Source organism: Dermacentor andersoni, chromosome 6 (assembly GCF_023375885.2).
Source record: "Dermacentor andersoni chromosome 6, qqDerAnde1_hic_scaffold, whole genome shotgun sequence".
Taxonomy (NCBI): Eukaryota; Metazoa; Arthropoda; class Arachnida; order Ixodida; family Ixodidae; genus Dermacentor; species Dermacentor andersoni.
The window spans coordinates 176,197,583-176,222,635 of record NC_092819.1 but is presented as its reverse complement, the minus strand read 5'-3'; the positions used below and the strand labels follow the sequence as shown (position 1 = coordinate 176,222,635).

The window sequence follows — 25,053 nt, the reverse complement described above, 5'->3', positions numbered from 1 at the left end:
ACGATGTACCAACGGCGGGACACCTTGGAGTTTTGCGTGTATATGACCGTGTACGACGCCAGTTCTTCTGGCCGGGTCTCTACCGCTTTGTGCATCGTTATGTCGCAACTTGTGAATTGTGTCAGCACCGAAAGAAACCTCCCCTGCCTCCTATCAGATGACTCCATCCAATTGAAGTTCCCCCAGAACCTTTCTTTCGCGTAGGCCTTGACCTGTTTGGCCCTTTCCCGACAACGACTAGAGGGAATAAGTGGATCGCTGTCGCTACTGATTACGCGACATGCTACATGATAAAAAAGGCGGTGTCATTCTCCAGCACGGTGCACCTCGACAGTTACTTGCAGACCGCAGCCACTTGTTCTTGTCCTGAGTTGCGGACGATCTACTACGCTCTTGTGCCACTGTGCACAAGGTGTCCACCGCCTACCACCCACAAACTAATGGCCTTACGGAAGGTCTCGACCGAACACTTGCAGAGATGCTGTCGATGTATGTTTCCAACGATCACCGCGACTGGGATGCCACGCTGGCCTACGTGACATTCGCACATAACTCATCCCGACATGACATCGCAGGATATTCACCCTTTTATCTTTTATATGGTCGCGACCCCACTTTGCCCTTTGACACCATCCTACCATCTGTGCCATGCATTGCCACTGAGTACGCTCATGAAGTCATGGATCGCGCTCACATGGCGCGTCAAGTCGCCACTCTCGTTTATTAGCCTCGCAGCATCTGCAACAAAAGAGCATTACAACCGGTGCCATTGCGATGTTCATTTCGCCCTAGGTGCTTGGGTGCTGCTTTGGTTACCATGTCGTCGGGTCGGCCTTTCCCAGAAGCTTCTGTCTCACTACACAGGGCCTCATGAAGTCCTACGTCAAGTTAACGATGTCAATTATGAGATCGCGCCATTACAGTTTCATCCATCCTCAAGTCTGCCGCCTGTTGACATCGTGCACGTTTCGTAGCTGAAGCCCTACTTCGCTCGCAGTTCTTCGCCTACCATGCACCGAGACGGCGCCTCAGCACCCGGGGGTCCTGTTACGGAGGGATAAAAGAAGAGAGAGGAAGATCGCAAGATGCTGGCTGCAGCATGTTGTTACTAGTCAGCCATCTTAACCCCATTGACTCTGCTTGTATACATTTAAATACAGCCTTATACTCCCAACATCCCCATAACAATATCTACAGACTCCACAAGAAAAATAGAAAGATACCAATAAAAAGAAGGGGTCAGGCACGGAGACACAATCTCTGCAAGCCTATTACTGCATGCTTACAAGTATTCAAGCTATTCAACTGCGAAGGCTTAGGAGTGAGGATCAATGGTGAAGATGTCGGCAACCTTTCTTTTGTAGATGACATTGTCATGTTCAGCAACACTGGGATGAATTGCAACAAATGATTGAGAACTTTAACCGCGAAAGTGCTAGAGCGGGGTGAAGATTAATATGCAGAACATAAAGGTAATGTTCAATAGCCTGGCAAGGGAACAAGAATTCATGATCACCAGTCAGCCTCTAGGGTGTGCAGGAGTATGCTTATCTAGGCCAATCGCTCACAGGGGACCCTCATCATGAGAAGGAAATTCATAGAAGAAAAATGGGTTGGAGCACATTAGGCAGACCTTGTCGGATCCTGACTGGAAGCTTACCACTGTCGTCGAAAAAAAAGGTGTGCAAGCGTAGCATTCTACCGGTGCTAACAAATGGGACAAAAACTTAGATGTTGACAAAGAAGCTTGAGAACAAGTTAGCGATTGCGGAAAGAGCAATGGAAATAAGAATGTTAGGCGTAACATTAAGAAACGGGAAGAGAGAGGTGTGGACCAGAGAGCAAACAGGGATAGCTGGTATTCTAATCAACATTAACAGAAAGAAACACCTAGGTTAGATAACTGGGGGACCATTAGGGTTACAGAATGGGTGCCAAGAGAAGGGAAGCGCAGTCGAGGACGGCAGAAGATTAGGTTGGGAGATGAAATTAGGAAATTTGCAGGCTCAAGTTGGAATCCACTAGTGCAAGATAGGGGTAATGGGAAATTACTGGGAGAGGCCTTCGTCTTACAGTGGATATAAAATAGGCTGATGATGATGATGAATAAGAGGAGGTCCCACTGGCAGTTTTTTTACTGCAGGACATTGTGATGCGCTAAAATATTTGTCTTTTTATGTACTTGAAACAATAATAATGTCTCTCTCTCTTGCTTGCTTCAAATGTTGCGCAGGTGTGGGTGACACTCCCCTATGCAGTTCAAGCACAGAGGTTGAACTTGCCAAGCCCTGTGTCCTGGAGAGACCTCGAGCAAGCAGCGTAACACGGCGGGTCCGGTCGCAGCTGGACCGAGGCTCCAAACGAACGGCAGCCTCACGTGTCAAGGCTGGCGAGAGTGCCGACGACCCGGTGGTGGCTAAGACTCACCATGCAGGTGACATGCATGCCCCGTTTCAAGGACCATCTTTTAGCACAGACCGCAGTGTGTGCTTGCTTCTGTGGCTTTGCATTTTGCCATCGGTCCCAGTGGGCAGTAAAAATTCAGGGGCTGTGGACACATAGTTAGCCTAGATTAGTATTCTTCTAACACTGTGTCTCTTGTTTGGCAGGAAAATTACTATTTCTGCAGGTTTTCCTGCTTGATTTAATCCATGTATTAGCTAATTCAGTCTCAGCACCATGGAAATTACCATATTTACTCGTATAATGATCGCACCCCTGAATTTTGTCGTCAAAATTAGATTTCTTTAAATTTCTCGTGTAATGATCGCACCCCGAACTTGCCGCAGCGATATGTCATGTATCAAGTCTAGCTAATATTGATCGCGCTTAACATCTCTCTAATGCCTTTCGAACGACTCAAGAGAAACCAAGCGGTCTGCACGCAGCGAACATTCTTAAGTAAATGCCTCATTTCATTACTTTTATCACTTTCCGCACTTCCATGACTAAAAAAAAGCTGCAAACAACTTGCCTTTATTATGTGTAGGCTTTATTATGGTCGTGGTCAACAACAAAAAAGGCACCTTTCGATTCTTCTCATATGCACTCGTGGGCACGCAACAAATCGCAAGCGGCAACGATAGTAGCCACGTTTACACTGATACGTTAAAAGTGTACCCTATTCATACGCCGACGCTTCTAACACAGCTAAGATATTCACCCACCCTTAGCGGAAACGTGCCGTATTCGGATAGTAATGAAGACAGATGCCGCAGTTTCCGCAGCAAGCCGGCCATGTGTTTCTGTGTCACTGGCAGCTAAGCGCGCCCACATGGCCATGTTATTGCTGCAAACTTGCCGATATTAAGGATATTATTCATTACTGATACGGAAGAAACTGTTTCAATGCACGTAATGTACTCATAAGAAGAAAAAAAAATTGCATTCGGCGCGTTCGGCTTGCTCCGCCCGCCGCCATAATGTGTGTGAGAGATATTTTGCTACCTCTGTGCTTGATTTGTAGGGGGTCAGAATATTGTGTGGTGCTGTGTAAAAACACTATCTGCAAGGGGTAGGATTGCACCAAGGCTGATTGAGGCCACGAAAGCACTTTTTGTCCAAGTTGAAAAATGCATTTCAAGTTAAACTAGGCTATTTCAGGAATACTTGGCAGCAAAAAGTACTTCAATGTGTGCAGCACAAGAGTAGTAATTCGCAATCAAAGAACCTGTTCACGGTAGTTCCGCTCCTTCTTCAATGCCTTGCACTGCGGCAGAGGGGGCTCGCCACGGCAGAGTGAGGCAGGCCCACAATGCTCCACCTACTGAACGTCACCATGGCGGTCAGTTTAAATTTGATTTTGTGTGCCCACGTAGACACCGCTATTTCCAATTTTCGTGCCTACGACATGCCAGGCTCGGTTGTCCTCGGCGAGCCGCAGTGTGCTCGGCAAGCTAGCTCATCACAGCACCCCGCAGCGGCCGCAGCATCTGCCCTGCATGGCCGACCACGTGCAACTGCAGTGCTTGTGCGACTCCAGCCTAGCCGTGCTACGTGGTGCGGATCGGCTTTGTCCTACACTACCGTATTTACACATATGTAACGTGAGTGTCGACTTTTCAGTCCGCGAGATCAAAAATAAATAAAGCTGCGAATGTTGCATGAGATGAATAGAAATAGTACCTTTATTCAAGAAAGTAATTTGAAAACGAGTTCTTTTCACTGATCATCGTCTGAGGTGGAGACTGAGCTTTCCTTGCATGATATTCTCGCGTGATCACTTTGGGAAAGTTTGCAAAAGTTTAACTTTTGCAAAATTTCACTTGATTTGGCACCGAAAGCATTGCCAAGCTTGTTATCAGTGCCAAAAGCACTGTTGGCCATGTACTTCGAGGGGTAGGATATGCTCAGTGTGTTGTAGTCATGGGCGACTTCAATGCAAAAGTGGGGAAAAGCAGGCTGGTGAACAAGCGATTGGCAACTATGGCGTAGATTCTAGGAACACTCGAGGAGAGATGTTGGTAGAATTCGCGGAAAGGAATAAACTGCAAGTAGTGGAATACCTTCTTCAGGAAGTGTTGGAACAAAAACTGGACCTGGAAGACCCTAATGGTGAAACAGGAAATGAAATAGATTTAATACTTTCTACTGATCCCTGCTTAATGCAGGATGTGGAAGTGTTAGGATGTAGAAGTGCTGTGATCATAGGTTAGTGAGGGCTAAGTTTCACCTCAATTTGAAGAGGGGAAGAGTAAAATTGATCAAGAAAAAACAGGTCAACCTAGAGGCAGTAAGGGTAAAAGCAGACAAATTCAGGCTGGTACTTGCAAACAAATATGCAGCCTTAGAACATAGAGATGAAGGTGAGATAGAGGTAATGAATGAAACCGTAACGAGGCTGGCTTCAGAGGCAGCAATTGAAGTGGGAGGCAAGGCACCAAGCAACCAGTAAGCAAGCCCTCCCAAATAACAAAGGATCTAATAAAGAAATGACAAAGAATGAAAGTGTCCAACTCAAGAGATAAGATAGAATTCACGGAACTGTCAAAACTGATCAACAAGGCGAAAGTAAGTGATATTCGAAACTACAACGTGAGAAAGACTGAAGAAGCCGTAAAAAATTAATGCAGCCTGAAATCAGTGAGAAAGAAACTTGACATAGGACAAACCAAGGTGCATGCACTAAAAGATAAGCAGAGGGATATCATCAGAAGTTTCGAATATATACCGTATTTACTCGATTCTAAGCACCCCCTTTTTTTCACGATTGCGATGCCCAAAGTGAGGGGGGTGCTTAGATTCGAAAAATCTAGAATGACCCCCCCTCCCTCTTTTCGCTGTGACATCACGACGATACGGGTGCGAGAAATAACATGTTATTTTGAAAACATTCAAAAGAAAAATCAGTGCAGACAGTGAACCCACCGATTGTATCGGATGCTCAGTTGCTATCACTGCCACTCGAGTTAGTCGCACTGCTTTAACCACCGCACTCGGTATCCCACAGCAGGTCGTCTTCCGTTCCGTCGAAGTGGTTTGGGATCGAGTACTTAAGGTTTTACCACAACATCCACTTGGAGACGCTTCCACGCGTCTGAAATTCACTTTGCCATGGTTGATGGAGACGCTTTCGGCAGCTTTCGCCGTACAGCCGTACAGTCCGGCTGTACGGTGTACTCGAGCCGCGGACACCGTGCCACCTCGGGAGGCCGACGGCTCCGGCTCGATGGCAGAGGGAGCAAGCGCGCTTGGCGGCCTTGGCTACACGCTCTTCCTAACAAATAGGGGGGTGCTTAGATTCGCATGCAAACTTTTTTCCCAGCTTTCTCTCGCAACCCGGTGCCATGGGCACCGGGTTGCGAGTCTGGCCTCTTTAGCCCTAATTGAGCCGAGAGTGCTCTGTGGAATCTTGCACGCTGCGGGAACATCCAACTTCTCATCGCGTTCGACGCAATTTATGATTTCGAGCTTCACGACGAAAGGCGAATTCTGCCGCTTCATCACGGCAACACTGCGGGAGACGGCCCACAAGGCGCAAACACGATAAACCAGAGAAGCAGCCAGACAACTCGCACTTTCGCCATCTTGCACGAAGACAGCACAAGAGCCTCTGATTGGCTGTCTGAGCGAGCGCTGAGGCGGGCCAGGATCATTTTTTGCTGGGGAGTGTCGATAGATAGTGATCTAAAGAAAGGAAGCACGCTTGATTCTGCAACCCGTGATGGAGCACGGCGAAGCGTCGTCAGGGGAGAGGGAATGGGAAGTTAAAGATGATAGAGAAAGAGAGAGGATGTGGCCTAATAGACTCCACTATGCGCGACAGGGGGAGTGTCGACGGCTTGCCCGAACAGCCCGAGGCAGCGCGGCCACGGTAGGGAGAGCGGTTGGATGGAGCCGCGCCGCCGGGTTTCCCCGCTACCGCGTGGGAAAGCCAACTTCTGGGGGCACTTTCCCGCCGCTTGACGTTCGATATATCGGGAGTCACTGCAATATTTGTTCGATGTAAGCGTAATATTTGCTATATATACTCATTGTAACTATACCGTGACCAGAAATTGTTCGATATATAGAATAATTCGATGTAAACGTGTTTGATATAGTCAGGTTCGACTGTAACGTAAGTCGCGTAAAAATCCGTGCTATAAGTGGTACCGTGTCATAACCAAAGCATGCTTTTTTCGGCTTTTGCCTGTGCCAAACGGGCCACCGACCTTTCAAACACAATTTATTACATATTTCACTCACACACACATGCAACACAATCTCAACACAGCACAGAAACCAAGTTCTCCCGACAAGTGCGGCATCAGCTGAAGAATGCTGTTATTTTCATCTGGAGGTATTTTTTAACAGAGCTTCGAACAATTTCGTCTTCTACAAAGCTTAAGCGTTCAAGTGCTTTCTCACTCAAACTGTTCTTCGGGCAGTAGATCTTCACTTTGCTGAGGTATTCCAATGCGTCTTTGCATGGGACATCTGGGTTTGGCGTCGGGTTGGCATCGTCGCCCGACTCGTCTTCGGTTGCAAGCTCTTCGCTACCGTGCACCGCTGCGATGAATGCATCATCCGTGCTCGCTTCCTCGCAGACAGGAAGCTCTGACTTACTGGTATCGACATAATCTTGGAAGTTGTCTGGGGTGGAAACAAACTTGTTTTCAATGAGGCTGGACTACACGTTGTCGGTGTTGACCGTCTCATTGGCAACGTTGTCGCTCAGCTCATCGGCGTCAAGAGCCTCTGCATTGCGCACGAAGCCTGCTTTGTTGAAGCACTTGCTTATTGTTGTGGCTTTTACCTGCCACCACGAAGTGGCAACCATATCCATCGCGCCCCTTAAATTCGCTCTAAGAGGCTGCTGCTGCATGCGCAGCAAAACACTTTCGCAGATGCGTTTTTTTCTAAAGTGCCTTTATGATTGCGATGACACCCTGGTCGAGCGGCTGACATTTTGCAGTCGTGTTGGCAGGCAGAAACTTTAACTTTACTGCAGTCAACTTTGGCTTGATGTTGTGGGCTGTGCAATTGTCGAAAATGAGCACAACCTGTCACTTCTCTGCCACCATGTCTTCATCGAACTTGCAAAGCCAGCTTGTGAACATGTCTTGCGTCATCCACTCCTTTTTGTTGGATTTGTATGTCACTGGCAGGCATGTCGATTTTTTTCGACATATGCGACCGCATAGGGTCAATTTTTTTTAGTGCAGATTCCGATTCTCCTTAGGGACTTATTTAGAAAAAAATTTACCGTAAGTTTTCTAGGGTGACCGTTAAGTGAGGAAAAAATATTTTGCATTGGTATATGTGCACTCTTCATTCATGAATAACAACAATAAGAAAGGAAATAAACTTATCAGAATTTAAAATTTTTGCATTCTTATGAACATAGTTCAAGGCTTTGAAAATCTGCACGCGAGAATATTTCGCAAGCCTCAAATGTTCCTGCTCTTACACTAATACATACGTCCATAGCGTAATCGAACTGCGTAGGTGCCCGCACTCAAGAAAACTGTTTGGTTGTGTGCCCATCAAAAAAAAGCAACACGTGTGACAAACTCCTGCTAATCTTCATCTTATTGCCAACCAGCTAGGGCAATTAGTTTTAACGAGTCTTAAAAAAAAGAGAAGAAACGTAAACGCATGTCCAGCGGCATCCTTCCTATGCGCACCCCGGTGAGCACTAAACAAGCGAGAAACAAGCGGTCGCCCTTTGAGCGATTAGGAACGTGATAGCCATCAGTTTCGCAAGCGCAGAAAGCCGAAACCGCACGCGAAATGAAATCCAGACGGCCACCCACCTGCACGCACACCAATGCGCGAGTGGTAGTATATAGACGCGCGGGAGCAAACTAGCGCCAAAACAAACCCACATAATGTGGTATTCCCACATAACGGCAGCACATGACAGAAAAGAAAAAGTTAGGTAATTGGTGCGCTTTTTAAACGTAGACAGCGCCGTAAATATACGGCATCGACCATTTTCGGATTTGTTCGCGGTGCCGTATATTTACCTCATTGACCGTCAAAGGGTTAAAGCAACGTGGCCTCGCTGATTTTCCAATGGCAAACAGACGGCGCTTGTCGCTTCCATCCATGTTAGCGCAGAACAACACAGTTATGCGCTCTTTTGAGGCCTTGCGGCCAGGGCAGGCTCCGCCTTCGGTCCCCTCAAAGCATCTGTTTCTGTCCCCTGAAAGTGGACATGGCTACGTTATTGCTGCAAGCTTGCCGATATTAACAATATTATTCATTACTGATACGGAAGAAACTGTTTCAATGCACGTAATGTACTCACAATAAGAACAAAAATTGCGCCGCCATTTTGTTTTGGTGTCTCACACTACATACAGCGGCAGCCGCCTATTTGTTGACCTGTTGTCATCCTGCAGCAAACGCGGGATGACTTTCTTTTTCTTTTTGCGGGAAATTTAACCCACGTAATGATCGCACTCCTGAATTTGCGTCAATTTTTTTGACAAAGAAGTGTGATCGTTATGCAAGTAAATATGGTATATATTTCCTCATCCTGTCTTGAAGGTGGCGATGCGGCCTCTTCTGCTGATGGCAGCACTGTGCAAGGAAGAGAAAAATGGCACAATTGTCATGGTCACCACAGCTTTCATATTTCATTATAGCTGAACGTTAAAGATCTCTTAAATCTGTCCAATGCACATAACACATATATTTTAATTGAAAAGGTTGCTACCAATTTCTCCTATGCTCTCTTTGACTTTCACATGGTTTATACCTAAAGCAAAGGTGACTGAGTACCTAATGGTCGAGCAACAAGGACAAGAAAGACAGAGGGGCTAGATTTTTTGTTGATCATGACCATATAAAGCCAGTAGCAGGCAATGAAGCCTAGGAGAGCATAGGGGTAATGAGCTGCGGTTGAAATTTGAATAAGGAAAATAATGAAGAAAAGCAAAAATGAAAGGGGACAGAAAGATAACTTATTGCTGGTGGCGACCGAACCTGCAACCACTTCGCGTAGTGCAAAGGTTGTGGTCAGCTCCCCACACTAATTGAACCACAGTTGATTATCCCTATGATTTTCTTGGCTTCTTGCCTGCTGTGTGTGTATGGTAAAGGTCAAGCAGGCATGCCAAAATGTCTATTCGTCACCTGCCACTTTACGGGAACTGCTTACAAGCATTGTCGTATTCATTCTGCTCAAGCTGACCTGCAGGAATAGTCGGGCAGCTGATGTGGATGAAATGTGGCCGTGGATGACGTAGGATGACTTTATTGCAGCCACTGTGATGTGCAGCCATTGCAGCCATGTGATGCCATGCCTCACTGGCAACACTTGGTTTAGTGCACATCAGACTAGATTTATGGGAATGCGAGATTCATGAGTTAAGGACACTATATGCAGGAACTGGCCACAGGCATGAACATAGGCACACAGGGTTGCAGGGAGGAGCAGAGTAGGGGCCAGGTAGTCCAGGCCAAGCAGCATTGTAGCTGGGAAACGCTTGCGAATTGTCAACGGTAGTTTACTAACATCCCCAGAAGAGAAGTAAGTGTACAAGAATTTAAATTTGGACGAGTTTGTACTTATGCATGGTTGCCTCAAATGTACAAGGGAGTTGGCAGGATGACCAGTAACATTAAAGTTCATTTCTAATGAAAAGCCCTTTTTCTAACTGCCGACTTAAAAACATAAAAGCAAAACAAATCATGGCGCCCTGAGAACAGCAGACATTGCCTATCACACACCGCTGTGCCCTTGGAAAACAAAGTGAAACCATAACATCGCGGCAGAGGCAAACATAGCACTGCACTGCCACCTGGTGCTTGAGGTGGGCTTCTTCTCAATTGCAGAGGAATCCCTGTCGTCGCTACTCAGGCAGTCTGCGCACAGCGTGGGAGAACGCTTTCGAGTGCTTGATGCACGGGACAAGATCATTCGGCTGCGTAAGTATTATATGCGCACCTCTTCCACTTGACTGTTTCACAATTATGCTATGAACTGGTACAGTGTAGGTTGACCCCTTGCCAGGCTTCTGCACAGAAATGACAACCTGTTGGCATTACTGGCCTTGAAGTCATGTGGCACACCAGCTGGCCCCTACGTGTTGGCATTACTGTGATTTCTGTTCCGTTCTGCTTTTTTTGGCATTCAGAAATATTGAGACTGTTATTGTGTTGTTCTTGTCCCTCCCAATTAGGCCTTGAAAAATGTGGGATCCAACATAGTATCGATTACTGCGGAACAAATGTTTGTTTGCACGTGCCTCAATATATATTCTGCTAGCAAAAAGGTGAAATTTTAGACGTCCGATTGTTTGGACGTCTAAAACCCCATCCTGAACGAATCACATCACAAGCATGCACAGATACGTATATAAATCTACCGCATGAGCTGGAAAAACATGATACTATGGTAAAACTGAGCACTGTGTTAGTGAAACAAAGCCATTTAAAAAATGCAGCTTTCTTCAGAGCAAATTTACAGAAGGCATGCTTATGCAATTGGCATTCTTAGCAATAAAATAGGCTTCCATGACCTTCCTTCACAGTTTACCCTTTGATCTAGACAGCAAGACTTGTGGGAGATACGGGGTGTTCCTCCGTACTCTTGGGACAAAGGAACGACAACACAGTAGTGCAAACAGTCACAAGGGCATTTATTGCACCTTTCATAGATCAATGCCTGCTAGCCGAGTTGCTATCCCCAAAACATGCCGATGGGCGCGCGACAAATCTAGAAGTCCGACTTACCGCGACCGCATTGCGAGCGAATATGTTCGCCCCATGCTGGATCCCAACGCCTGGTCGTTCGCGTGTTCGGTCACGCCAACGGTCGTGCGTTCGAAGGCGGCCACGCGAGACGGTCTCGCAGAACCCTGGATTGGCTCGCGCCCGCGGTACGTCCGGCGCTGTTCGCCGACCCGCCGGGAAAGAGCCCAAGCGCCTGTCCCTCGGCGCCCGAGTAACCCCGCCGCGACGGTGGCGCCATCTCTCGCACCGCGCTTGTACCACGCCGCGGGCGCCAGGCCACGCGAGCCGTGCGGGAAAACAGCATATCAGGGGATGCGCTATGCGGGAAAAACATCAGGGGACGCGCGAGAGTCGCGCATCCCCACAGACTGTGTTTTAAAATTTCTGCATGTACCCACATTGCCTAAAGGGAATATCAAGGGGACCACCATTTCTACCACGTACAGCCAAACTGTGCTCTCGGACACTTTCATTAAAACAGCCGAACATGTGCTCTTTCACAGGGCAAGAGTATTAGAGTGGCAGAACGAGCGCCGACGAAAGGGAAGCACAGTCACAGAGAATTCGGTAGGGTGATGAAATAGATAAATTCGCAGCCACAGCTTGGAATGAGCTAACACAAGACAGGGCTAATTGGAGATTGCTGGGAGATGCCTTCATCCTGCAGTGGACATAATCATAGGCTGAGGATTACAAGACCTCATTTTCCCTTCAACTTGAGTGACCCACTGGCACTGGTAATGTGACAAATGAAGCTCGTCTACAATAAATGCAGTGAAGGTGCTGTGATGACGGGCAAGGTGCCCCGGCGGGCTCTGTTGCAGGGTTGGAGAAGCAGAGCGACCTGGCCACCGCACGTGCCACCAGGGGCGCCTGCCCCGACATGTGCCCTGAGAAGGAGCGCTACTCGCGCACCGACAAGAAGTGCCTCTCCTCTTTCGAGATCCTCGTGAGTTGTCCCCGCTCTTACTTGTGTCCCTTTGGCATGTGTTAGAAAACACCGATCAACTACCGTTGATGGGTTGACTCGTCGTGACAAAGGTTGCACTATCACGTAATTTTGACAAATAAATAATACAGAATGTCTTTTGCAATCTTTTCAGCAAGACTGATAAAATCACTACAATTAAACCCATTTACAATGAGCTTGACAGTTTCACAAAAAGTGGTTGTATCAGTAATTCGTTGAATGTGGACTCGCCCTTCAAAATGCAAAAAAAAATTTATTGCACTGTAGCTGGCAACAACAGTTATGATTCGACGCCACTCTGGCTCAAAATTAGAATTTTCAGTACATTTACGTTTGTTTGCGGCACTTTCCTTTCCGTTTGTTTGCGGCACCGTGGGTCTTTCAAGACGGCACACAGTTGGTTCCACTTACCTGCAGTTTGGAAACTGCGAGCGCATCTGCCACCATTTCTTTTTCCTTCGAGAGATTGTGTTATATTTTATGATCAGTGGATGACGAGTGGATTCTGCATTCGACAGCAAATTGTTCTAGTTGGCTGGAAGCAGAATTAAACTACTGCGGCATGCTGGTATGCACCTAAAGGTTGAAAAAAAGTTAGCTTTTTCTATGTTGCTTCAGGTGAAAAAGTGAAAAGTTTGACAAATATAATGCCTTCGCAAACCATTAGCAACAACATAATTGAACTGTCAACAAACTGTAACCACTGTGTTTTTGCAGCTTTGTGCTGCAGTGGCGCATCGAGCCACTTTCTCGCTGACTCTGGCTGCACGAATATCGATAGTAATGCTTGAGCTGAATAGCGATAGCAACGTGCCGTCTACCTCGGCTGACAATGTACTGGACTTTGTCTCCGTGAGCTCCAAGTTCATTCCAATTGGTGGGAAGTACCCTAATGGCGTACATAACACAATGCACATGTTGCTGCGCGGTAAATTGCTCGAAAACAAGCGCCATCACCATAGCTTACGAGATTGAGCACGGTGCCACCAAAGTGCTGCAAGAAAAACTCCGTAGATGTGCTGCCGTTGTGGCCTCCGAGATTGTAGGCTACGGTCACTATACGCTGTACTGCTTCACCCTGAAGCAGGCTTGAAATATGCGTTGAAGGTATGTTTATCCTAGCATGGTTGAAAGTGAGCGACTTTCCTTATGGCTTCTGAAATCTGCATGCGGCACTTGCTCGTCTCGGTGATGGAATCTTCATTGCAATCAGGATGGAGCTGGGATTTGTGCTGCCGTGCTTCAGAACTTTGCATGCTCCCGTCTTTTACAGCAAGTGGGTTTGTAGTGTTCCTTGTAAGGTGCTGATAAAAATACTCTTGGTATATCTGGACACAGTTTCAATAGGTAGGGTCGCGAACTTGTCAGTGTCGTGAAATGGGGTTAGTATATCGGGGATCATTATAAATGGTTTCAACTCTATAGGTGAGCCGCGAATTTGACCCTTTCACGGCTCACCTAAACAATATACAAGCAGCAATCAAGTTCACCGTTGAAGTGGAATATGAAGGGCAACTGCCGTTCCTGGACACCCTTGTGCAGCGAGATGGGCCAAACCTGTTATTCAAGGTGTTTAGGAAGCACACTCACACGGCCCGCTACCTAAACTACAGATCGGTGCACCCTGCTTCGCAAAAGAGGTCTCTTGTCGGCTCTCTTCTTCGTCGGGCAAAAGACGTGTGCACAACAGCCGAAGACCACATGGCGGACAATGCATTTGTGCGGAGGGAATTAATGGCTTGTGGATACCCTGAATGCGTCATTGACTCAGTAGGCCGCCAGCTGGCTCGCACAGCACCCACCCAGCCTGGACCCCCTAAAAGACGGGCTTCGATTCCGTATGTCCCCGGCATAAGCGAGACTCTTGCACGCGTCCTGCGGTCATATGACGTGCAGGCTGCGCACGTGCCCTCCCGGAAACTTAGACACGAGCTCGTGCATGTGAAAGACCCTTTGGAAAAGGACAAGTTCCCAGGCGGGGTGTATGTCATTCCGTGTGCGGATTGTAGGTATGTCTACGTCGGTGAAACCGGCAACTTCAAAACAAGCAACACATGAATGACGTCCAGAAACGACACGTTGCATCAAATGCCTTGGCGGAACACTGCGCAGCCACATCATATCAGATTAACTGGGAGAAATCTCGTGTTATTGCCAAGGAGCGAAATCATTCTTCGCGTCTTTATCTTGAGTCCCTAATCATCCAAACCAAAGCGCACACTCTTAATCGTTACGAAGGCAATCTGCCGCCCATGTATGCCAGGTGCCTTAATCATGTTTTGAGACGCACATAAAAAGGGGCGCCAGCTCTGCCGCTTCTTTCATTGTGAACAAGGCTCCCGTGGGGGAGCCGAAAGGTAAATAACTATTTTAAACCATTTTTGGTCGGTGTCCAGACCTCTTCCTTTTAAGTATTGTTATGAAGAGTTGCGATGAAATGGTTTTATTTACAGGCAATGGATGATGGTCGTAGCGTCATCGTAACGCAGCCCGGCCTCTCAAGCTCTTCATTCTCTTCATCTTCTCTCTTCTTGTCCGCGCCTTTCGTATCTGTTACATTTCCCCGCAAGCAGACGAAGCCCGTGGGGCGAGTCAGGATGGACAAGCAGGGTAGAAAGGCTTCAGGCGAGCAATATGAGTCAGCTGAGTTCTGCTTGATGAGTTCTGCTTGATCACCGACCATTGCACAGGAGGCGAGCTATGACGTAAGTGAGTTCGCTCAGGCAGTCCACGACTACAAATGGGCCTGAATATTGTGACAAGAACTTTTGGCACAATCCATGCTTGCGTTGCGGTGTCCAAAGAAGAACCAAGTCACCTTTTTCCAACGATACTTGTACGTGACGGTCATCGTATCGCTCTTTCGAACGACTTAGCGAGGCCAGAGTACGAAGACGAGCTATTCGACGGGCTTCTTCGGCGAGACACAAAGTCTTCGATACAGAATCATCACTGTGCAGTACGAAGGGTAAGAAAGTGTCCAGAGGGCTTCGTGGTAACCTTGCCTACAGGAGATGAAATGGGCTATAGTTCCTGGTTTCGTGTTTCGCCGTGTTGTATGCGTAAGTGATGAATGGAAGCACGTCGTCCCAGTTCTTATGATTGGAGGAGACGTACACGGCAAGCATGTTGGTCAGCGTTCTGTTCGTCCTTTCAACGAGGCCATTGGTCTGTGGATGATACGGCGTGGAATGACTGAACTGTGAAGTGCACAAACGAAGTAACTCTTCAATGGCATCAGCAGTGAACTGGTGACCATGGTCGCTGATGATGACACGTCGTGGCCCATGACGAAGGACCACGGAACGCAGCAGGAAGACCGCCACGCAAGCAGCGGTAGAAGACGGTATGGCTGCAGTTTCTGCATACTCTGTAAGATGGTCTACGCAAATAATTATCCAACGGTTCTTGTTGTTAGATAACGAGAATGGACCCAAAAGGTCAATGCCTACCTGCTCGAACGGCGTACTGGGCGGTGTCGATTGTCGAAGGGGACTCGGGACTGCGGTGGTCGGTCGCTTGTGACGTTGGCACGTTTTGCAACCAGCGACATAACGCTTGGTTGTTTCGTACATCTTGGGCCAGTAAAAGTGCTCCTGGGTGCGGTGCAGCGTTCGTACGAAGCCGAAATGGCCGGATGTCACATCGTCATGCATGGCACGTAGAACGGTGGAGCGGAGACTCTCGGGGACAACAAGCAGAAAACGCGCTCCATGCCCGGAGTAATTAGTTTTGTAGAACAATTTATCACAGACAGTAAAGCGACCGCTGCCTTTAGAAGTACGGGCGGCGACAAAAAGCGGATCGAGTGTAACATCATTCCGTTGTTCTCGCTGAAAGTCTGCCGCGTCAGGGAACGTCGAAGTAACAGCAGCGAGACAGTCGTCAAAATTCTCAGCATCGCAGTCGGTAGTCGCAAGAGGAATCCGAGAGAGGCAGTCTGCGTCAGCGTGACGACGGCCACTCTTGTACGATACCACAAAGTTGTATTCGTGGAGGCGCAGCGCCCAACGTGCGAGGCGACCAGAGGGATCACGGAAACCGACCAGCCAGCATAAAGAATGGGGATCGGTGATAAATCTTGAATGGTCTACCGTAAAGATAACACCGAAATTTTTGTATGGCGAAAACGGCTGCCAGGCATTCCTGTTCCGTAACCGTATAATTGCGTTCAGATTTGCTCAGGCAACGGCTGGAATATGCGACATGTTCTGTGCCACTGTGATGTTGTACAAGCACCGCTCCTATCCCGATTCCACTAGCATCAGTGTGAACTTCAGTCGGGCAGGATAGATCGAAGTGACGCAAGAGGGGTGCTGACGTTAGTATAAACTTCAGTTGAGAGAATGATGCGTCACACTCTGGTGTCCATTTGAAGGATGCATTTGCAATAACTTTGCACTCGGACGATGACACTCGGTAGGGCTTCCGGCGGATGGGGTGTGCTGAGCCGGTATCTATTCTGTGACGAGCGTGGGACGACTGTAAATGAAGGGGTGCATCTCCATGCGTGAAGTCGAATGCAGCCTCTTGTCTGGCAAGGACCTGTACCAGTGCTTGCCGTTCCGATGTGCCGAGAGCCTTGCTGATCATGCCGAGCATTAGCTCTTCAGAATGGCAATTATCGCAAGGAGGGCAAGCTGTAGGAACGTCCGTAGTTAGTGTCGCTATAGAGCTACATTCGGCTTTATCAAAGAGTGCGATTTTCAAACCGCGAGGAAGGACAACTGGCATGACGGAACAGTTCAGCGCCCACAACGTGGCGACTCCTTTCGTCATGCACACGACAGAGCAGGGCATAAGGATATCTTTTTTAGCACAGTTTATGCGGAGAAGCCTAACTACAAGGTCAACACAATCAGCATCAACAGTAGTTGCAGAAACACGAACGGGCGTCAGGCACCGTGATGGTGCAATCACTGCATCAAGAACACTGAGAGTGTCTGTGTCCCTGTCTTCACCACCCAAGCTTTGTTTGGACGGTGCTGATATAAATAACTTGTTCAATGATATTTCGCCACAACCACAGTCCACGGAAGCGCCGCACAGTTCAAGAAAATCTATACCAAGAATAACATTGTGCGAACAACGAGAAAGAACAAGGAATTTCGACACAAGAACTTTCCCAGCCAACAAAACACTCACAGCGCAAACACCAGTGGGTTGAAGCCACTCGCCGCCTACTCCACGAAAGGTAATACCGTCGTTCAAAGAAAACATAACTTAGTGGCCTAGACGGTTTTTGAAATCGAGGCTCATCACAAACAAAGTCGCCCCAGTATCAACTAACGCCATGGTCGGTATTCCGTCAATCGAGACATTCACTTTGTTTTTGAACATCACAACAGGCAGAGGTATTTGTTGCAAAGACCGTCTGGCGACCACACCTCCATTGGCCGCGGATGCTAGTTTCCCAGTGGCGGTGATGAAGAACGGCACCGAGGGGACGAAGAGCGATGGGGACCGTTACTTGGTGGCATCAAACTCCGCTCAGAAGCTGGCGAATCGCTGCGTCTGGTTGAGTGTGAGAAGTGGTCCATTGGAAGCAATCGGTCGTCCGCAAGCCATATGAAGTACGGGTTCTGGGTGGCGAGAACATCGGTGGTGTCCTTCGTGATTGATGGCCTTGGCGTCAATACCGAGCTATATGGCCTGTGGAACCGCAGTTGTAGTACACGGGAGGATTGCGGTTCACAGCATCTTCCTCGAAACGAATGCTAGGATGCTGCGGGCGGCAAGAAAGTTCGTTGTCATGTGGATAACGTGTCTCTGCTGCTCGCTGAAATCCGTTATATCGTTCATAAGTCACATCGTGGTAGTAGGGTCGGTGCTGTTCTTGTCACGGCCTGACAGAAGTCACAGGGCCTCGAGGGTAAAAACTTGGCTGCTCTCGTTGTGGCCGAGCGTCGTAAGTAGGGCCTCTGTCGTAGAGACGTGGCTGCTGTCGGGGCGCAAGTTCATAATCCTCAGTGCCCCTCGCCGCAGGATACGGGGAGAAGGATGCCACGTTTGGCTCGAAATCTGGTGGTAGGTGGAAGCTATGAGTGCCTGGATGTGTCACTTGCGCGTGCAGGCTGAGCTCTTCCCGAACTATTTGTCGGATCGTTGATGCCAGATGGAGGGGTGGTTGCTGTCCACGCTTGCAAGTGTCGTCACATTAGCTAGCCTGCCAAACTTCGGCGTGATGCGCCTCGTCTTCAGTTGCTCGAAAGTACGAGAGTGCCGAATGATGTCAGCGACGGAAGCCAGGTTGTCCTTTGCGATGAGGAAATTATAAACTCTTCGGCAATTCCTTTCAGGATGTGCCCGACTTTGTCTTCTTCAGACATTCCATAGTCCACCATCCTACAAAGCTTTATTACCGCTTGAATGTAGGTCGTGCAGGTTTCACCTGGCACTTGCGCACATTGCAGTAGCGTCTGTTCTGCCCTTTTCTTTTTCGTCGCGGAATCGCCGAATCGCTCTTCGATTTCGGAAACAAATCTTCCCCATGCTGTAAACGTTTCCTCGTGATTGTCGAACCACAACAATGCAGTATCCGTTAAAAAGAACACGACGTTGGAAAGCTGAGAAGTGCTGTTCCACTTGTTGGCGGCACTCACCCGGTGATAATGGATGAGCCATTCCTCGACGTCTTCGTCCGATCTTCCAGTGAAGGGACGCGCATCTCTCAGTTGTAGAACGGAACTTGTCGGCGCAGCTGTCGGAATGGGCCGTTGTTCGTCTGCGTCGTGGGACATATTCCACTCCGGTAGATTCGGTGGGAGGCCAGCAAGGCGATGGCTCCATCGAAGAACTTCTGCTTCAGCCTCCTCCGTCTTCGGGTGTCGATTACCCCGCACCTTCCACCACAACTGTTACGAAGAGTTGCGAAGAAATGGTTTTATTTACAGGCGATGGCTGATGGTCGTAGTGTGATCGTAACGCAGCCCGGCCTCTCAAGCTCTTTGTTCTCTTCGTCGTCTCTTCTCTCTTCTTGTTCGCGCCTTTCGTATCCATTACAGTATTTTTACATAGGGTATAAGATCCCAGTAAGTGATTTGATATTGCTCAGTGATTGGTGAAGTGGTTTTGGTGATCATTAATATGGGTGTGTGAATACTCTCAACCCCGAATCCCCGCACAAAGTGGGCTTGATAAATAAACTGGAACGAATTCAAAGACTAGTTGCACAGTTTATCTTTAATGCTTATCAAAGGACGCAGTCTGTAAATGCGTTATTATCTCCTGCCGGTTTGCCCGAACTTGCAATGTGCAGAAAAATAGCCAGGTTGAAATTCTTGTACCAACTGTAAAACAATAAATTCAATTTGGAGCCCAGACTATACTTGCGTCGCCCTGGACGAGTGTCCCCACGTAGTGGTCACCCTCATGCTGTAATGCCATATGTGCCGCGCGTTGATGCCTTCAAATTTTCCTTTCTTGTGAAAACTATAGTCGATTGGAACAAACTTGACGTGGATGTATTTATTGAAACACACACAACTGAATCATTTGAGCGTAAACTGTCATGTGTTTGCTGAATGCATTGTTTGTTTATTGCAGAACTAGTGTTACGTGTTTGTGGAAAATTCTTTTCCCCCAACCCTGTAACAGCCCGCAAGGGCTAACAGTTTTGGAAATAAAATAAATAAATAAAATAAATAAATAAATCGAATTTTGAACAATCAAGTAATTCAATTCGTGGATCAGATATCTACTACCACATTTACTTGCAAATGGTCGCACCCCTCAATTTCTTGTCAAAATTTAATTTTTTTTAAGTTTCCTGAGTAATGATCGCACCCCGACTTTGCTACTGTGATATGTCGTGTGCCAAGTCTAGCTGATGATGATTGTGCCTACCATCTGTCTAATGCTAAGCAAATGACTTTTCAAGACTTGCCTAGCAGACTGCATGCACCAAACAGATTCTTAAAGGGACGCTAAAGGTTACCAGAAAGTCAAGTTAAAGTGATAAAGCAATGCTCTAGAATGTCTAAGGCGTCTATATAATCGCGAACAGAGCTTTAGTGACCGAGAAATTGAGGTAAATGCATGACACGATTTGAGACCCCCCAGCGACATTCCAGTACTAGCCCGATGACGAAAGCACTCCTCCTCATAATTTATGTCACTAGTACTCAACTACTCGTATTAAAAAGATCTCATTAGATTATAGGAGGGGAGAAAATGCTACTTGTCTACTTCTATTCGATTCTAAGAAAAAATAACATTTTGACGTTACCCTTGAGTAGTATGGGTGATCGAAAGGTTTCATTTTCGCTCGACTCTGCGCGCTCGACATTGCGCCGCGCGCGCTTTAGAGTTTCAGTTGTTTCTTTATCGCGTCGTGCTGCGGTGGTCCTGCTGGCTCGCAAAACTTGCATTTGGAACAAGCAGTGAGAATACCACGTCCATGTGATGTCGTGGGATGCGGGAATGGTCCGCGGAACTTGGCCAAGGGCAATTGCAGCGGTGAATTCAACGTTACTTATCACTGTGTGCCAACGAGTGACCCTCTCCGTTCGAAGTGGTTAAGTGCCGTACCTCTGCCACAGCGCGCTGGCAAAGAGCCGAAAAATCACGTAGTGGGCTCGCTGCACTTTCGTCCAGGGGATTAAGAGTTCAACGCCGACTTACTGAAGTCGCGTGGAGTGCCTTTCAAAGCAGGCCGTCGTCGTAGTAGTACGCAACGACGCCGGCAGCGCGAGCCCTCAACAGCAGGTCACGTTCATTAGTGCTTAAATCGCTGAGCTCGAGCCCAGCATTGCGAGCTAATGTGTCGTTGTCAGGGTCATCCATTGCAACAAGCGTCGAAGTTGGCGTCATAAAATAAAGAACCAGCTTATCGTCGTGCGCTTTCCCTTCCGCTAGCCACCATATTTCCGCTTTCGTGCTGCTGTCGGCTCTGTCTTGGCTCTGTTTCTGGCCGCGCGTTTGCGTTTTGTGCAGAAAAGCCATAGCGCCGTCTGCGGGAGCCGTTTTACTCACCGACGGCGCAACGTCACTATGAGACCATGACGTCAATACTCCTCCATCAGAGGGCCGGTGATTTGAACTGCGCTAGAGGTACACGGACGCTTCAGAACACATTTTCTCTTAAGATAAGTCTCTTCTTCGCACGAAACAAGCGTTCCGAGGCTTCTGGGATGGTATTTAAACAGTCCACGTTGACTTAATACTAACCTTTAGTGTCCCTTTAAGCTGATGCCCCATTTCATTCCCTTCATCACCTTCGCACTTCAAGAAAAAATAAAATCTATAACCAAACTTGCCTTTGCTTTATTATTTATTGACTTTACGATGGTTGTGGTCAACAACAAAAAAAAAGGCACCTTTTAATTCCTCCCGTCTGCACTCGAGCATGCAACAAATCGCGAGCAGCAACAACACTAGCCACGTTTACGTTGATATGGTAGAAGTGTACCCTATTCATTCGCCAGCACTAATAACAGAGCTAAGATATTCACCCACGTTTAGCGGAAACGTTCCTTATTGGGATTGTAGTGTAGACAGATGCTACAGTTTTTTCATGTTCACAGCATGCCTGCCATGTGTTTCTATGTCAGTGGCAGCTGAGCACGTTCATCTCTGTTTCTGTCCCCTCAAAGTGAACTTGGCTACGTTATTGCCACAGACCTGCCAATAGTAACAATATTATTCATTACTGACAAGGAAAAAACTGTTTCAATGCATGTAACGTTTTCACAAGAAAAAAAAAAACACGTTTGGCTTGCTCTGTCAGTTGCCATTTTTTGTTTTGATGTCCAGCGCTGTTACAGAGCTGCCTGTTGGTTGAGCCGTTGTCATCCCAGAGCAAACGTGTCCCAACCTGTGCCCACGGAGACACCGCGTTTTTGCCATTTTGCAAGGTGGTAGTGTGCTTTGTAGTTGTTTGTATGCTTTGGTGCCATTTTACTATGGCGCGGCATGCAAGTTTTATGGCCATGTTTTGTTCAAGCTTGAGGCTGCTGTCTATTCACTAGAACATGGCAAACGTGCTGCCGGCAGGCATTTTGGCGTCGATTAAATCTGAATACAGTACTGGAAAATGGTTCGATATAGTCCGGTTTCGACTTGTGGGGTTTCCACTCTGTGTGCGGCTAGGGCTGAAGGCGAGCTCCGGATCTAGCACCACGCAGTCGCTTCGTGGTACTCCCAACCCGTTGCGCGGGAATCGCGGCTACGCTGGGTTCGAACGAATAAGGCAACCAGCGGTGTCAACGGTAATAACGTTTATTGCTATTAACAATAGCGAACACTCGCAGAGGGACGTCCTCTCAGTAATAGTAGTAAAAGGCTTGCCTCGTTTTCTGGGTGGGTCAGACAAACGAGATCACTCACGGGATGCGGCAGGTGCTTTCGTCCAGGCGGTCCAGGTGTCGGCGTCCCAAGAGAGGGGGTCTCCCTCGGTGGCGCGCTTTTATGCCTTTTTACCTTTTTGCGAGGGGAAGTCCTCCTTGCCCGCCGGATACGTTTCCCTTTCCCGTGAGCCGCCTGGGGGGAGAGGGGTACGCGCGTCACAAGAGCGACGGAGAAAGGGAGGGCGCGTAGTGCCTCTCTCCCTTGTCTACGCCGGCTCAACCCGTCCGCCATGTGCGAATGGGACGACGCGGGTACGCGTGAGGAAATGGAGGCGGGTGCTCCCCACAGACTCTGGTACCATTTCGATGATGCCACACCGCACGCCGATACGACACAGGTCAAAATGGTGTCGTCACTTGTGTACTTCAGTTGGCTACTGGCGCGGCTAGTGGTGGCTGCGATAGACTTTTCTAGGTGGCATTAGCTTTGTACCTTATCATTTTCAATTACAAACTGGCATGTTTTTTAAAATCCTTGAATTTAAGCTGGCCCTAGAGTTTTATATATAATTATATTGAATAAACTATTGACCTAGATTCGAATAAATACGGTAATGTGTGCATTTCTTAAAAAAGAAAGCCTTACTCAACTTTTATTTTTGGTTATGTTCATGATAGCTATCGTAATAATTCTGACCCACAACTTGTTTGAGTCTTGGGTGCTAAAAATTTGTTTCATGGAAAATTTACCCCACATAATGATGACACTCCTAAATATGCGTAAACTTTTTGACAAAGCAAGTGTGATAATTGAACGAGTAAATACAATATTTCATTTTTTGATTATTCGGTATATTTGGCATGCACTCCAGCTGTACCCCAGCTGATGTACCCCAGCTGATGCGGGAGCAAACTTTTCTCTGCGAGCGCTTCTGCCCGCTGCATTCACTCGCCAATGTCAGTGCGATTCAGGAATCGCATACACAATGCCCGAACTCTAGAATTTGTATAATGGCGTGGCATCAGCTCTGTCAGTAGCTGTCAGTGCGACGCATTATCGGAACAATAATGAGATGTTGACAGAGGGGATAGCAACGAAACATGAGGATGAACTGTGTGTTCTGTTTCGTCTTGGCAGCAGCAGATGGCATTCTGTTGCAGCAAAATGTACACCTTGTCTTTTTTTATCTGGCATCGATGCAGACTCCTGATTTATTTTGTAGACAAAACAGGCAGGTATTGCATCCAGAGGTGGCGAAAAACTGTGTGCGGAATTTTATTGCAAATGAGTGGCTGGGTTAGCTGGAAGAGTCGCGTGTATTCCTATTTGCTCAAGACTGCGATCGCATGTTCAGAGCGGCGTGTGTCCGTTAGTGGGTGATTGTGCTTCAGCAGTACTTGTGGGATGTTGTAATGGAAGGCCTTCTTTTTGTACACTCGAAATGGGCAAGAGAAACTTACGTCAATCCTCAAGTCGTGTGGACAGTACCTTGAGCGGTGGATTCGAGCTGCAAGGGATTTTGTTCACATCAGACATCAGACAATTAGATGCTAAGATAACTTGGGAGCACCAGCTGATGCCTTTGGGAAGTGCCCCTTAATACAACAAAATGGGGACGAAAGATTAGGTTGTATGTCAAGCCAGCATTTGCGCACAGTGGCCTCTAAGGACATTTCTAGTCACCATGTAAATTCGACGCTTGGCTCATGCAGCCCGGCAGTGATGGAGTGATGGACCACACGCGTATGGTCAAGGAGTACAGCCGCTCCTCTGCTGACCAGGAAGAGCCCCTAGCTCACGAACTGCGGCCACCCCATGTGCTACGACACACCATGGACTACCTGCTGGTGCACCTGATGGACTCGGCCTCCGGCACAGCGCCAGCCACGGGAGAGTGGTACGACTTCATCTGGAACCGGACACGGGCCATCCGCAAGGTGAGACACGCTCAGCCTTCTCTGGCCCAGTCGTCCTCCTCAGGGCAGTGCAAGCTACTCGTTGCTGTTGTTCTTGCAACGCTGCCTCTGTTGCCGCTTCCGCACTTGAAAGGGACGTTGAGACAGGTCCCTTTCTACTGACCTTCCTCAACGTTTTCCCAGTGCACTTGGGGTTCAAGAAAACCTGTGGAAGCCAATGTTTGTTTAGGTGTGCGAATATCGAATCAAATTAAGAAAAAGAATCAAATATCGAATTGAATATAAGGAAATGTAATGGACATTTATGCTTCCGATTAATGTGCGAAAAAACACAATGCTTCACATGCTAAGGAGGCTAATCACATGGGATGCGGGTCTTAAAAAGCGAAAATAGAAAAAAAAATGATTTTTCGGAACTACTTGTTTCGGCATCTGTAATGCCTAATGTACACCGTATCAAAACGATTTGCCCCGAAACGCATCCTAAGTGTCGGAAAAAAATTATCTTGGCAGCGTGGACGGCAAGACACGGCCCGAAAATCACGCCGCAACATCGGCACCTAGGCCTGCGATGCTAGGCCTAGGTGCTTCGACGCTCGTCTGCGAACTCCACTGTTCGCAACTTGAGAATTCGCTTGCCTTCGATGGCCCCCCACTCCGTCTTCGTCGACCTCGCCGATGGCATCGAAGCGCGGAAAGCAGTACCGTCGGTTA

General features: G+C 47.9%; 1 protein-coding gene and 1 pseudogene across 1 annotated transcript in view; one reads left to right on the top strand and one right to left on the bottom strand.

Annotated features, from left to right (window-relative positions):
• Positions 1-25,053, top strand: part of xmas (RRM_XMAS2 and SAC3_GANP domain-containing protein xmas) — a 388,469-nt gene that overhangs the window by 21,903 nt on the left and 341,513 nt on the right. Inside the window, exons 5-8 of the mRNA XM_050172352.2 lie at positions 2,234-2,434; positions 10,267-10,359; positions 11,991-12,115; positions 24,136-24,360. Of these exons, the coding sequence (XP_050028309.1) occupies positions 2,234-2,434; positions 10,267-10,359; positions 11,991-12,115; positions 24,136-24,360 (644 nt within the window). The remainder of the gene's footprint in view (positions 1-2,233; positions 2,435-10,266; positions 10,360-11,990; positions 12,116-24,135; positions 24,361-25,053) is intronic.
• LOC140219041 (uncharacterized) overlaps positions 1-25,053 on the bottom strand; it is a 500,311-nt pseudogene that overhangs the window by 465,726 nt on the left and 9,532 nt on the right.